This window comes from Symphalangus syndactylus, chromosome 1 (genome assembly GCF_028878055.3).
Source record: "Symphalangus syndactylus isolate Jambi chromosome 1, NHGRI_mSymSyn1-v2.1_pri, whole genome shotgun sequence".
Classification (NCBI taxonomy): Eukaryota; Metazoa; Chordata; class Mammalia; order Primates; family Hylobatidae; genus Symphalangus; species Symphalangus syndactylus.
This window is the reverse complement of record NC_072423.2, coordinates 50534816-50550691: the sequence shown is the minus strand read 5'-3', so window position 1 is coordinate 50550691 and position 15876 is coordinate 50534816. Positions and strand designations below refer to the sequence as shown.

Here is a 15876-nt window from a genome sequence, read left to right as displayed (position 1 = left end):
AGAAAATTAAGTTTTGAACTCTGTATTTAAATCCCAAGTCTATATTGGTAGACTTGCAAATTTTCACCGTGTACATTAAAATAGTGGGAATTTAACAGTCTCTGGAATCAGCGATTTCTGTTGTGAGAAATATAGACTATTGATTAAGAATTGTTTTCTGTCTATTGTTGTACAGGTTCGAGTAGGTGAAGTAGGTGGGAATACTTTGGGATTTTATGATTGCCAGTTCAATGAAGATGGCTCCATGATCATTGCTCATGCTTTCCACGGAGCGTTGCACCTTTGGAAACAGAATACAGTTAACCCAGTAAGAAAAGAGTGTTTAAATAAAGCATTTCTAATCAAATAGAGTACATTCTAGGTAAATAGTATTTTGCTTATAACACTCTACAGAAACATAGTAGAGGCACTTGAAGTTCAAGTGACATAGCTTTTTTCTGTAGACATTGTTAAGGTATTGAAATTTGCATGTAGATAAATTTGCTACATAAGTGCACTGTATTCCTTTAAGCTATAGAATTTTTTAATGAGAATTTTTCTGAAATGTGTAGCTTTCCTGTCTTCTTAAAAAGTTAACATAATTGGATATCTTGTTGGACTGCTAGATCCCTGTTATTGAATGAATGTCAGTCATTTATTGTGACTGACATTCAACACCTGGGCGTGGTGGCTCGTCTCAGCAACTTGAAAGGCTGAGATGGGGGGATTGCTTGAAGCTAGGAGTTTGAGAACAGCCTTGGTGACAGAATAAGACCCTGTCTCCAAAAAAAAAAAAAAAAAGAGGTAGTCTTCTCCCTTTAGTCATGTAACTGTCTCTCTACAGCATTCCTTCTCTTACTTTGTAATCTGATTTGCTTCTAATCTGCTTCTAGCTTGGGAAAATTAGATAGCAAGGATGGAGTGGCCAAGAGCACAGGCCCTTGGAGCTAGACAGCCTGGGTTCACTTACTAGCTATGTGTCCTTGAGGACATTAGTTAATCCCTGTCTCAGGTTCCTCATTTGTAAAATATGGGTAGTTTTTTTTTTTTTTTTTTCTTTTAACAGGATCTCACTCTGTCACCCAGGTGGGATCATAGCTCACTGCAACCTCATTCTCCTGGGGTTAAGCCATCCTCACGCTTCAACTTCCTGAGTAGCTGGGACTACAGGTGCACATCACCACACCCAGCTAATATCTAAAAATTTTTTTATAGACACAGGGTCTTGCTTTGTTGCCCTGCCTGGTCCTGAACTCCTGGCTTCAAGTGATCCTCCCGCCTCAGTCTCCCAAAGTGCTGGGATTACAGGTGTGAGCCACTGCATTTGGCATGTGGATTGTTAATAGCACCTACTGACAGGTTTTTTTGTTTGTTTGTTTTGTTTTTTTTTTTTTTGAGACGGAGTTTCGCTCTTTTGGCCCAGGTGCAGTGGCATGATCTCGGCTCACTGCAACCTCCACCTTCCGGGTGCAAGCGATTCTTCTGCCTCAGCCTCCTGAGTAGCTGGGATTACAGGTGCCTACCACCATGTCTGGCTAATTTTGTGTTTTTAGTAGAGACGGGGTTTCACCATGTTGGCCAGCCTGGTCTCGAACTCCTGACCTCAGGTGATCCCCTCTGCCTCAGCCTCCCAAAGTGCTGGGATTATAGGCGTGAGCCACCACACCTGGCCTACTGGCAGGGTTTTTATGAGGCTTAAATGAGTTAACATTTATGTGATATGCAAAACAAGGCCTGGCACATGCTGGATGCTATATAAGTGTATTTTATTTTATTATTATTGTGTTTTTTATTAACATTTACTGGTTTTTAATAAAGTATATTGCAAAGGAAACAGAAGCAGAGACATGTAGGGTGAGGTATGGGAGAAGGGGTACCAAGCTTCCATGCCCTCCCTGGCTGTGTCGCCCTCCAGGAACCTCCATGTGCTTAGCTATTCGGAAGCTCCGAAGCTCCCTGAACTGTGTCCTCTTTGGTTTTTATGGCAGACATCAGCATTTTTTCCCCTGGGGTGGAACCCTCTCATGGTTGGGTTTTTTTTTTTTTTTGAGATGGAGTCTCACTCTGTCACCCAGGCTGGAGAGCAGTGGCGCTATCTCGGCTCACTGCAAGCTCCGCCTCTCGAGTTCACGCCATTCTCCTGCTTCAGCCTCCTGAGTAGCTGGGACTACAGGCGCCCGCCACCACGCCTGGCTAATTTTTTGTATTTTTAGTAGAGACGGGGTTTCATCGTTTTAGCCAGGATAGTCTCGATCTCCTGATGTCATAATCCGCCCACCTCGACCTCCCAAAGTGCTGGGATTACAGGTGTGACCCACTGCGCCCAGCTGGTCGGGTTTAAGACACACAATCAAACAGGTGGGGAAGATTAGAGGCCTGACCCTGAAGCCTAATATACCCAACTTTGTAACTGAAGACCGTAACAAGGGCTATGGGAGTTTTGAGCCAGGAACTTTTGTCAGAGAAAACCAGTGTACTTAACACCTCAGGCCAGGGATCCTTTACATCAAAAAATATAGGCTGGGTGTGGTGGCTCATGCTGGTAATCCCAGCACTTTGGGAGGCCAAGGCGGGAGGATTATTTGAGCCCAGGAGCTCGAGACCAGCCTGGGCAACATAGGGAGACCCTGTCTGTACAAACAATTTTAAAAATTAGCCATGGGCTTGCAGCCCTGGGCATCGTTGCAGGCGCCTGTGGTCGCAGCTACTTGGGTGGCTGACGCAGGAGGATTGTGTGAGCCTGGGAAGTTGAGGCTGCAGTGAGCCATGGTTACGCCACTGCATTCCAGCCTGGGTGACAGAGCAAGACCCTGTCTCAAAAAAAAAAAATGTGTACACACACACACAGTCAATAATTAGTCCAGTCCATCATAGTGTATGAATGTCTCCCAGGCTGAGGCCACTCAGGTTTGCAGATTTCCTTCAATCTTGTCAGGTTTCAGAAGGAGTAGCCTCAGTCAATATCATATACAACTTCACTCTTTCAGGTATCTGGGATAATTAAGCTAAGAGACAATGTCATCTCTTGCTCTTGAGACTCTTATGAGTTGTTCATGTGATACTGAATTTTCCTCAATGACCCGTTTATTCATTTCTTTACTCTCAGCTGCTATTTCTCCTTTCTCCTTCCATTAATACCCAAACCTTTTCATCTTTGGAAGGCACATTAGAATTGCCATTGTGTTGGTCTAGATTGCTGGCAGTAATACAAGTCAAGCAAGTAGCTCCTCAGTCTACTACATTCAGACAGGATAAGGTTAGGTAGATGCAGAACTAGGGAGCTATTTTTACCACCAGGCAATGTAGCTGTTTTCACCAGTAGCCCTAATTTTGCTAGATGGGGTGAAGGTACAACCTTACAACCCATTCTGGTCATGCCTTAGGAATTTTGATACAAGACTTAGAAACATAGTTGCAGGGTTTTTTGTTTTTTTTTTGTTTTTTTTTTTTGTGTTTTTTTTTTTTGCTTAGAAATCATCCCTGCTGTTCCAGTACTTGTTGTTGCAGCCCTGGTCCTAGGACCACTGCATCAGGTAGAGGAGAAAAAGTAAATTAAAAAAAAATTTTTTTTGAGGCGATTTGGGGAAGAAAGAAAAAAAAATATAGTCATTTTACCAGTGTATTCCTCCCTTGGTAAGAACTGCATAGTCATACCAGCATCCTCCCCAACCCCCTTCCCCATATCAACAAGAAAAACAAAAAATCTAGCAGGGACACTCAAGTTCCACTCATGTTGAGTGTGAGTACACACTCATGAAGGTGTGTAAGCCAGCCCTTCATGCTTTTATTTCCCCTTATTTTAGACAACCAATGTTTCAATTGTCCATTTCTACTTCTCTGTCAAACTGTGACTCTAAGGAGGAGATATCTCTGCCCATTGTTGGACATTATGAGCTGTACAGTGTATCTTTGGTCTGAAGAAATGATGGTCGGCCATCCAGATCTATTTAATATCTTCTGTTCTGGTTTTTTTTATGGCACATTGAGCATTTTCATCTTTGATTGGATAAGCAAAACCTACTACACAGTTTCAGTTCCTGTCAAGACCCATTTATAGCTCCCCAGGGCTGCTAGCATCAGTCTTACTTGCCAGCCATGTTTAGGGCCTTCCCACCAGAGTCTGTGCCCCGTAGCCATCAGCAGTCTCTGTCGCTGACAAACAGAGCAGTTCTTTCTGGCATTATGTGCCTTGGAATTGCCATCTACTAACCAAGCAGCTCTTGAGAGCTGTTCATCTGACACTGCAGAATCCAGCAGTTTTTCACACAGTTCCAGAGTCAGTTCTAGGGGAAAAGAAACTCCATGCTCAAGGGTATCTCCTCCGTCCATTCCCCAGGTAATATAAAGCATTTCCATTTTATTATGGAACTCTTCCGGACACTGCCATCCCCATTAGAATGTTTCTCTGACATCACTGGAGACAGTATGGGTATTTCAGGTGTCATAGGGATAGCTTCAGCTAATGTTTCATAGCAAGACAGTAAATGCCCCTCAAGTGGAAATACTCTAGTCCAAACCCCAGTAGTTGTTGCTGGGAGCTACTCAGAGGCTTTAGCCATAAAAGCTCGAGGAGCTGTGCTACAGAGGGTGATGAAGTGGAGAATTTATCCTTCCCAGCACTCTAGCTTCTACTCTGCATTGTGTAGTTCAGGCAATTCTGCTGGTTCCCATTTAGCAAATCCAGTTAATATTGCTTGAAGGTGAGATTTACATGCTTTCTGTTTTACAGTACCAGGTAGGGGAAACATTCCCCAATCAGACACAACGTTCAGCCCCATGATACAATCAGGTAAAAGAGATGCAACCACTTCATATGAAGTGTGTTCAAATATACCAACTTTCATAATCCTATTAACCCTTAGATTTTTATGTTCTGTTTTCAGGAACTTCACCCCCAGACCATTTTACCCTTTCTTGTACAAAAAGCTTTGGGTCCCTTGCTGCCAAGGGTTGAGCCAAAGGACTCCAGCCCTTTTGTCAGTAGTTTCCCCCACTATTGCCCCAGGCCAGATCAGATTTTTCACTGTAGTCTCTGCCTTCCAGCTTTTTTTTTTTTTCTCTTTTTTTGAGACAGGGTCTCACTCTGTTCCCCAGGCTGGGGTACAGTTGTGCAGTCATGGCTGACTGTAGTCTCGACCTCCTGGGCTCAATCGATCCTCCCACCTCCACCTCCTGAGTAGCTGAGACTACAGGCAGGCACCGCCATGCCTGGCTAATTTTTGTATTTTTTGTGGAGATGGGGTTTCACCATGTTGCCCAGGCTGGTCTCAGACTCCTGGGCTCAAGCAGTCTACCCACTTCTGCCTGCCAAAGTGCTGAGATTATAGGCCTGAGCCACCCTGACCTGCCCTGCCTTCCAGCTTTTACCATTTCTTCAAACTGGGAGAAATGCAGTAAGCTGGTTTGGCATCCTTTAATGTTGGGAGACCAGGAGGGACTCCCTTTGGTCCACCCAGACTTTGATAGTGTTGTGTTACTACTTTGTTTTAGGCCAGGCATGACGGCTCACACCTGGAATCCTAACACTTAGGAAAGCTGAGGTGGATGGATGGATCTCTTGAGCCCAGGAGTTTGAGATAAGCCTGGGCAACATGGCAAAACCCCATCTCTACAAAAAAGACAAAAATTAGCCAGGCATGGTTAATTATTTGGTCTGAAGAAATGATGGTTGGGCATCCAGATCCATTTAGTATCTTCTGTTCTGTGTTTTTTTGTTTTTTTGTTTTTTTGTTTTTTTTGAGGTGGAGTTTCGCTCTCGTTGCCCAGGCTGGAATGCAATGGCGCGATCTTGGCTCACTGCACTCTCACCTCCCTGGTTCAATTGATTCTCCTGTCTCAGCCTTCTGAGTAGCTGGGATTACATGCGCCCACGACCATGCCTGCCTAATTTTTTTTTGTATTTTTAGTAGAGACGGGGTTTCGCCATGTTGGCCAGTCTGGTCTCAAACTCCTGACCGCAAGTGATCCACCCTCCTCAGCCTCCCAAAGTGCTGGGATTACAGGCGTGAGCCACCACACCTGGCCAGTTCTGGTTTTTTAATGGTTTTTTCCAGCTACTCAGTGGCTGAAGTGGGAAGATCACTTGGGCCTGGGAGGGAGGGTGAGGCTGCAGTTAGCCGTGATGGCATCACTGCACTCTAGCCTGGGTGACAGAGTGAGACCCTATCTCAGAAAAAAAAAACATAAATCTTTGTTTTAACACCATCAGTTTCTATTTTATTCTTTCTGTTTCTTAATAACCATCTAAAGATTTCCACCCTGCCTTTGAATCTCTCCCTTTTACATTTCCTGTTTTCTTGTCAACCTAATGTTTTTATTAGCATCTGTAAGACTCATGAGGAGAAGCTGAGACAGCAAGTTTAATAAGGCTTCTTGAACTGTTTATCGATTCTGCAGGAGTACCATCACATGGGGTGCCCATGTAGAAGGAACCCCCTTAACCATAGCATTTACTGTGATCTGGGTAACAGGCATATTCAGCAGGTGAATATCCCTGTCATCACAAAGCGAGTCTCTCAAGGCTTGCATACAAGGCATATTAGCTGCCCCATCTGGGGTGTTACACTTGGCATTTATAGATGATGTTAGGCAGTCCTCATTTTTGGGGGTAAACAGACCTTACAGTGGCATTTATCCAGTCCACCTGGCTGGCCGTTCCCTCAGGAATAATCTCCTGTGTGTCTGGATTATATATCCCCATCCATGATTGTTCACTAGTGAGCTGTGGGTCCTGCATCAACCTGAACATGCTCTTCTACTCTGTAGCATTTAAAACCAAAGATACTGCCCCTAAATTAATCACTTTCATAGTCCACTTTAGCAAAGGTTCCCCAGGAAACTGATGATACCAGTCTATAAGATGGGAACTGTTCCTTCACACTACACCCTTTGGTTTCAGTAGTTACTTGGTTTTGCCCTTCCCCCACATTGACTACCTTCTTGGTAACCACAGGACTTAGAAATATTTTCTGTTGTCCCTGCATAATTCTCTGCTTTGTGGATGACTTTGAGGCTGGTGGCCTGAGCTCGCACCCACATTTTGAGCTGGGTTCAGCCTCAAGTCTTTATCCAGCACCCTCTTGTACTTTCATCTTAGCTATTATAGGTAACAGTGACCAAGGGATTGAATACTGGATTGAATATTTCACTTTTTTCTTATTAGTTTGCATTTCCTTATGTATCCAATGAACCAACTCTTGGAGTTGGATCTATCTGTAAATTCCACTGGTAACTTTAACCTTTAGTAACTGATCTCAACACAGCTGCAGCTTCATACCATTGGTGAGCACATGATCAAAGATTCCTCATTCCCCACCCTTTTATCCTTTTTCTTCCCAAACCACACGATTCCATGAGTCAGGACCTTTCCAGCAAATCCTGCTTCACTAACATTAAGTATGTAGGGAATACTCTCTCTTACACCACAACAGTCATTAACTTCTGTGAGCAAATATGCGGGGGTTTCTTCCCCGACACTAAGCAGCAGACACCAGCTGGATGTTCTCTAAATCATTTCCAACACTGTCTACCCAGAGATAGTGTCAGATCCCAGAGGTTGAAGGCTCAGTCCCCAAGACTGCCCCTACCCCAGCAGTCACAGTCCAGGCCTCAGGAACTTCTGACTGACCAGCTTCAAGTTAGGATTTCCTTGACCCCCTCTTTAGGTTCAGTTAATTTGGGGTGGCTCACAAAACTGAGGGAAACACTTAACATTTATTGGTTTATTGGATTGAAAGTGACTTATTTTTTATATAGACTTTTTTTTTTAATAGAGCAGTTTTAGGTTAACAGCAAAATTGATCTGAAGGCACAGAGTTTCCACATCCCTCTACCCCCACACATCAACTTGTAGCCTCCCCCACTACATTGTTACAGTCAAGGACGATTTTTTAAAAGCCAAACACTGCCCTTCAGGACTGTTACTGTGGGAAACTGTTGTTAGTCCAAAAGTGCTGTCCATTGCTCATGCTGTCCATTGCTCAAAACTTTTTGTAAACTCCCATTAGTGCTAACTTTAGAATCAGTTTTTGTTCACAGAGGAAGTAACATTTTTTGTCACAGGCTTTTTTTTTTTTTCAACCAGACATAATATAGTTTAGTCACAGACTTATCCATCAGACCAGGTTTTGAATGACCTATTAGCTATTTATACACATTTAATTTTCCTCTAAAGGTTAAGTTTTAGTCCCACTTGAGGTTGTTCAAAAAGATGCTCTGTGGACCAGGCATACGACATTTTCTATATTTTGTTGTCATTATTTGTTTATATGGTTGTTGTTGCAGGCTTCTTAGTAGGTGAGCTAACTAGGTTTGATTCAGTTGTCTGTCCTCTACACCTGTAACTCTTTTTACTTACTAAAGCCATCAGTTCCACATGCAGATCCCACTGACTCGTTTTACACAATATTTTTACATTTTATACAATTTTTATTTAGTTTAATAAATACTCACATAGAACCTAGTATATACTAGAATTGTCCTGTGTACTTTACAAATGTAACTCATTTAATCCTCATAATAAACCTAGAAGGTAGGTGCTGTTATAACTGTTTTATTCTATAATTGAGACACAGAAAGGTTAAGTAGTATCTGGCTGCTCAATAAATGATGAATGGAGGGAAATTTCCCACAGTTACTGATTTAAAGGATACAACACATATTTGAATGCTTAAGCTCTTATATGATTGATTGGAAAATGGATCCTATTATTCTGTGATCCGATCTTGTATACTTAGCTTTTCACGTTGCCAGAGGGCTTTAGTCTTCTCTGTTATCAGACATGAGTGCTTTACTTTGGTGGTAGTCTTTGAGTATTTTGATATGTGATATGAGCACTTCCATTGCAGAGAGAGTGGACTCCAGAGATTGTCATTTCAGGACACTTTCATGGTGTCCAAGACCTAGTCTGGGATCCAGAAGGAGAATTTATTATCACTGTTGGTACTGATCAGACAACTAGACTTTTTGCTCCATGGAAGAAAAAAGACCAATCACAGGTAAAATGTCTTATTTTATTAATTTATTTTTTCTTGGGACGGAGTTTCACATCACCCAGGCTGAAGTGCAATGGCGCGATCTCAGCTCACTGCAGCCTCTGCCACCCAGGTTCAAGTGATTCTCCTGTCTCAGCCTCCCGAGTAGCTGGGATTATAGGTGCCCACCACCAAACCCATCTACTTTTTGTATTTTTACGCCCCCCCACCCTCTGCAGCTGGCCTCTTCTTATTTTACTAATGTGTTTAAAAGAAAACATCCATGAACACAAGAAAAGTAGGGCAGCCATGCTAGCCATTAGGAAAATGCAAATTAGAACCATGATGAGATACCACCACACACCCTCTTGAATAGCTAAAGTAAAAAATATATTAACAAGTGCTGGTAAGGATGCAGAGCAACTGGAACTTTCATACATTGCTACTGGGGATGCAGAATGATACAGCCACTCTGGAAAACAGTTGGACATTTTATTTTTTGTTTTTTGTAGAGACAGGATCTTGCTATGTTGCTCAGGCTGGCCTTGAACTCCTGGCCTCAAGTGATCCTCCTGCCTCGGCCTCCCAAGTAACTAAGACTACAGGTGTGAGCCACCATGCCCTTCTAATTTTTAGATTTTTTGTAGAGACAGGGTCTTGCTCTGTTGCCTAGTTTCGTTATGTCTTGTAATTTTAGGTTTAATTCATTAGGAAGCATTATCAAGTGTACAATAAAAGCCTGAAGTCATATAGTATTAGATAATAGTAGTGAGGGCAGTTTTTGTTTAAGGAAATTTTCACTGTGTTAGGCACCTAGAATAAAACAAAATGTAAAAGATGGATCCTGTTTTCAAGGAGTTTACCATCTAGCTGTAGGGTAGGGCTATAGGTAGGGGGCAGTGGAACTAATGTTTCTGTAATTATTAGATGAGACCAGTTAATTGCTAACTGTTGGCCCTGAGCTCAAACAGTTGTAAAACTTCACTACTGGTAAACTTTGAACTGCTATGTGGTAGAGAAAATCAGGATCCTCTGCTTCAGTTTCTGATAGAAATTCGCGGAACTGACTATGGGTCAGTCTGTCAGAGCTAATGAAGTTTGCCACTAACACTGCTGCTTCAGTGACACATGGTAGATTCAAATAAATAGAGTTGAGAACATTGGGAACAGCATCTATAGTCAACTGAAAAACAAGTCAAATGATTTTGAGTGATTTTCTGTGGCTCTTGGTAATTTTTACCAATACTGCCCAGTTGTGGTTTATTCGTGGATGAATTTGCCCCATGGTTATATTTCCATTGTATAGTAAATAATTTTCATCTAATAATTTGCTTATTGAAAATTCAGCTTTTGAATGATCATTTTTGTTTATCCCGTTTTACCCAGGTGACTTGGCATGAAATTGCAAGGCCTCAGATACATGGGTATGACCTGAAATGTTTGGCAATGATTAATCGGTTTCAGTTTGTATCTGGAGCAGATGAAAAAGTTCTTCGGGTTTTTTCTGCACCTCGGAATTTTGTGGAAAATTTTTGTGCCATTACAGGACAATCACTGAATCACGTGCTTTGTAATGTGAGTATTTCTCTAAATATTTTACCTAAATCTAGTCACTTCATTTTAAATTTAAAAAGATTTTTGTCTCAGGCTTTAAATGGAATATATGGATAGAAGGAAAGTAATAATTGTTTCTTAATGTAATTGTTTCTTAATGTAAGTTTTTTGTGCACTGTGGGGTGTAATGATTTAAATACTAAAACCAGAAATTTTGTGTAGCAAATGAGCTCAAAATACTACAAAGCTGCATTAGTGTTCAATTGAGACATGAATACGATGTTTTATCACTGTGATAGGTACCTAGAATAGAACAAAATAAAAGATGGATACTGTTTTCAAGGAGATTACCATCTAGCTGTATGGTAGGGGTAGAGGTAGGGGGCAGTGGAACTAATGTATCTGCAGTTATTAGATGAGACCAGTTAATTGCTAAATCTTCTGGTACTAAAGTAAATTTCATAGAAGAAAGAGGTCATTGTATTGGAATAACAAGAACATGTTTAATGGGACTTGATTTGGGTTTTGTAAGGGTAACTTTTTTTTATGTTTATACGCCCTTCTAAGAAAGATTTGAGCGACTTATAAAAATACATGGATTATAAAAATTATGAAGTAATTTTGAAAGAAGGAAAATTAAGTAGGAAGATAGGTTACACAGAAGTGCATATTATACAGTCCTTCACTTAAGAGTTGAGTCACAAATTTGGTTCTGAGCTCGAAAAGGATAAGTACCCTTTTGATAGGCAAAAGGAAGGGGAGAGAGAGGGAGAGAGCAAAGGGGAGGCCAGAGCTATTGTGGTACCTGTTGGACTGAAGACTGGATAGAAGTGGAGAGAATGGGGAAAGTCCATGGTGGAGGACTTGGGAGGCAGGCACAGTCTGACTGTGGGGTGCTGTTGGAGGCTCCTACACGAAGAGTGATGAAAAGCATTTTGGAAGAGAGTTATCTGGAAGCCAAGAGACTCTGAAGGCAGTGAAACTAGCACCAGTCTGGGTAAGACTGGAGAAGAAAATGAAATTCATTAGAAATGAAGTATCCAACTAAATTTCCTGGAGTGTATACTCAGCACCTCATGCTACAGGCTTTCTTGATTATGTGAAGAGGATTTAAGATTCTGTTGTGCTTGTTTCTAATAATAATGGACAATAGGAACAAGATCAAAAGGGAAGTCTTAATTGTGGTTATTATGTAGAGCTAAGCATATGGAGGTGGAGGGGCAGCTAGTTTCAGGATCTCTTCAGTTCTAGGAATTGAAATGGGATTTTAGGATTCCATGAGAGGCTTGGTCCCAGTTGTACACTTAGTTCTGTGGCCTAAGATACAGGGATCCTGTAGAGTAGCGAAGCTGCTTGCTCTCGTTTGGGTTTTGCTCCCATACTGTGTTGGGATAGATATGTAGGAATGCCTCTTACTGTTCTTTTCCATGTTAGTTTTTCTTGGTTTCTGAGATAAAACATACTGTTTCTTGTATCCCAGGCAACCATTTTTGATGGTTTTAAATTCTTACTATTCATGTTTATGTCTAGTTTCAGCTTCTGTATTAAAGTCTAAATTGTACAGAACACTCTTAGCAAATGAGCATGTGCCAGTTTTGATGGTTAGCGTATATTTTCACATGTAATAATTTGATTGATATAAATTGCAAAATCTAAGCAGATATTGCCTTTTCAAATGGCACTCATACGAAGTTTTAAAATACTCAGTTAGTTAGATATGTTTAATGAAAATACTATGACTAATGCTGTAACTGTTAGAAGGGAAGCATCTGTGTTTATATGAGCATCATCAGGGGATGTGCCTGTTAGATTATCTTGGAAGTAGAGCTCTGGGCCTTCCATTTTCAGCTCACTGCATTTCCTGTCAGACCCTGAAACCCATTGAAATGTTATGGTTCGATGAGATCCCTTTATGGATGAGAGGATGCCCAACTTTATGGATTGCGTGGGAGTTGGAGGCCTGGTAGGGCCTGTTTGAGAGTAATTGCTTAGCGTTGCATTGTTGGTTCAGAAAGTAAAAGTACGGGTAGGCATCCACACAAGATGGTCTTTAAACTGTTTCTCGGCATTTATGAGCATGACTTTTTTGTAGCGCCTGAAGTAACAGTAACTTTTAGTTTTAAAATTAGCAAATAAAACTTTAGCATTTAAAACTTAGATATTATATTTTCTATTCTAGCAAGATAGTGATCTTCCAGAAGGAGCCACTGTCCCTGCGTTGGGATTATCAAATAAAGCTGTCTTTCAGGGTAAGGCTTTTGTCTTCAAAATTATTAAACCCACAGTGGTACTTAAACCCCAGTCACACACTTGTGTAATGTCTACCTAATGTTTGTTACAGCTGATTTTTTTTTTAATCACAATATATGTATCTTTTCTATCACCTATTTCGTGATAAGTACTCTTTGTACACACTCAGACCACTGAAGTAGATGCAGTTTTCCCAAAGCATGTTTTTTCCTTTTTTTTTTGAGGCAGACTCTTGCTCTGTCACCCAGGCTGGAGTGCAGTGGCACGCTGTCAGCTCACTGCAACCTCCGCCTCCTGGCTTCAAGTGATTCTCCTGCCTCAGCCTCCCAAGTAGCTGGAACTACAGGCATGTGCTACCACGCCCAGCTGATTTTTGTATTTTTAGTAGAGACGGGGTTTCACCATGTTGGCCAGGCTGGTCTGGAATTCCTGACCTCAGGTGATCCACCTGCCTTGGCCTCCCAGACTGCTGTTGTTACAGGTGTGAGCCACCACGCCCTGCCACAAAGTATGTTTTTTGGTGTTAGAACTACAGATGAGAATGTGGGTAACCTGAAGAGCTGGTTGTGTAGTAAACGTTTGGAGACTGTTAGATCAAAGAAAATGGAAAGAACCTTTATGGAGTTGATTAATGCCTCCAGGAGCATGTTTGGAAAATACTGGAGTAATGGAAATACTCTTGCCTTTGGAATCACATGGACACAGCTGTGAATTACACCACTTTGAATTACCACTGCTTTCTATCTGGTGGCCTTAATATTGAGATAAGTGAAGGAGATATAAAAATAGTGACTATATTCTTGATGTGTTTCTTCAAACTAGGAGATACAGCTTCTCAGCCTTCTGATGAAGAGGAGCTGTTAACTAGTACTGGTTTTGAGTATCAGCAGGTGGCCTTTCAGCCCTCCATACTTACTGGTAAGAAGTGACAAAGACAATTTAATAAATCGCTACAACACACAGTATGTTATCTATTGCTGCTGACCCAAATAAGTGCTATAGAATTCACTTTTATATTTGGATGAACATAGAAAAAAAAGCTTCAATTTATTCTAGAGCCTCCCACTGAGGATCATCTTCTGCAGAATACTTTGTGGCCTGAAGTTCAAAAACTGTAAGTTAAACTGTATTTAGCTCTTTGGTCTGATTCTGTCATAACTTCTGACTTTTCCTCCCCACCCCACAATTTGATTTCTCCTTTTTCTTCCTTCTACCTACCTTTGTCCTCCTCCTCTATATATCTCTTAGTGGCTCTTCATAAGGAATGAGAATTAAACCTTACATTTATTTTTATATTACTGTTTATTATGTTCATTAGTTTTGTTTATTCATCCTATTTTTAAAGTAGAGAAGTATAACAATATATATTTTTTCTTTATTAAAAGGCTTGGCTGGGTACAGTGGCTCACACCTGTAATCACAGCACTTTGGGAGGCTGTAGCAGGAGGATCACTTGAGGCCAGGAGTTTGAGACCAGCCTTGACAACATAGCGAGACCCCATCTCTACAAAAAATGTTTAAAAATTAGCCAGGCATGATGATGCATGCCTGTAGTCCCAAGCTACTTGAGAGGCTGAGGCTGGAGGATTGCTTCTGCCCAGGAATTGGAGGCTGCAGTGAGCCATGATTGCACACTGCACCCCAGCCTAGGTGACAGAGTGAGACCTTGCCTTGAAAAAAAAAAAAAAAAGACTTAAGTTTTGTTGTTAGTTGTGGTCTTTTTGTCTTTGATGGTTCCTGATGAAAACCTTTCCATGGTTTATTGTTTAGATACTGGCTGGTTGAAAGTAGGAGGTGAAAACTTGTATGTTAATTGTTTGAATAAGTTATATTACTTATAGGAAGCTGGCATTTTTCTCCCATCTCCCTGTCTTTCTCTCAAATGTTTGCCTAGACAAACATATAATGTTCCTTAAAAGAATTGTATGTTAGCTAGAGAGATTGATGTTATTCTTTTTACTTTCAAAAATTGTGTGGCATGAGAATAGATTCATTTGCTAATAGTACATTTTTTTCTTTTTAAATTTTAGATATGGGCATGGTTATGAAATATTTTGTGTTACTTGTAACAGTTCAAAGACTCTGCTTGCCTCAGCTTGTAAGGTACGGAAGTTTACTTTTGATTCTGCTTGGTCACAGGTTATTTGGGTCATCAGGCTCCTGCAAGTTTGGTAATGATTTAGGCAGAACTCTGCGTGAAAGGCCACTAGTGCTTGGTTTTTTGAATCTTACTTTCTCAATTTCTCTTACCTTCTGTCTCTTCAAAAGCTTATGATTTCATTTTAAGTCTGTTTCAGCTGCACATTTTGAGCATTTCTGTGCCCCCCTGCTAAAAGTGATTTAATCAGGTATCTCAAAATGACACCTGCAATCCCAGCTACTCAGGAGGCTGAGACATGAGAATCACTTGAACCCCAGAGGCAGAAGTTGCAGTGAGTCAAGATCGGGCCACTGAACTCCAGCCTGGGTGACAGAGTGAGACTCTGTATATAAAACAACGATATCTCAAAATGACGCCTAAAAATGTGATAAATTTTAAATAATTGAAGTCCTAGAGACACAGGGAAATGAGAAGAGGAAACCTGGAGTGAAGTCCATCAGACTTTTTCTTGAGGACACTCTTGGCACTGACATAAGGTAGATGACTTTTGCATTTACCTAGAAGGATGGTCTTGAATTCATCATTCGGTATTTATCCATATCTTATGGAATGATATAGCAATTATGGAGGATTATCTGAAGGGTCTGAAACCCACACATTCCTCTTAAATTTTCTGAAATTTATTTACTTGTTTTAAATATGATGATAAGAGCTGCCCACCTGCATGGGCTCGTGTCCCTGCTTTTACTGTGGATTTATGCCGCTGATCTGCATTGAGAGGCATCATAAGAAATACTGCTGTGCTTCCCCTACACCCACCCTACCCCACTTGTTTATTCCTGGAAATGGTACTGAGAGGACTTCCTTCTCTTATAGGAGCCTTTGGGAAAAATGGAGTTCAGTAGTTCAAATGTCTGGGCTCCTACTGAGCAGATAATTTGTTTCTAACTTAGGGCACTGTCAATCCTGTAATTGATTTTTTTTTTCCCTTTTTAAGTTGACTCACAACAAGATGTGCAT

General features: G+C 41.2%; 1 protein-coding gene across 6 annotated transcripts in view; it reads left to right on the top strand.

The window, feature by feature from the left end:
- Nucleotides 1-15876, top strand: part of ELP2 (elongator acetyltransferase complex subunit 2) — a 47656-nt gene that overhangs the window by 19147 nt on the left and 12633 nt on the right. For 3 of the 6 annotated variants that reach the window (XM_055233819.2, XM_055233852.2, XM_055233829.2), the window contains 7 exons: nucleotides 176-307; nucleotides 8826-8975; nucleotides 10338-10526; nucleotides 12685-12754; nucleotides 13578-13673; nucleotides 13812-13869; nucleotides 14786-14858. In XM_055233819.2, coding sequence (XP_055089794.2) covers nucleotides 176-307; nucleotides 8826-8975; nucleotides 10338-10526; nucleotides 12685-12754; nucleotides 13578-13673; nucleotides 13812-13869; nucleotides 14786-14858 — 768 coding nt within the window. The remainder of the gene's footprint in view (nucleotides 1-175; nucleotides 308-8825; nucleotides 8976-10337; nucleotides 10527-12684; nucleotides 12755-13577; nucleotides 13674-13811; nucleotides 13870-14785; nucleotides 14859-15876) is intronic. The other 3 variants (XM_055233860.2, XM_055233835.2, XM_055233843.2) reach the window with 2 other exon arrangements.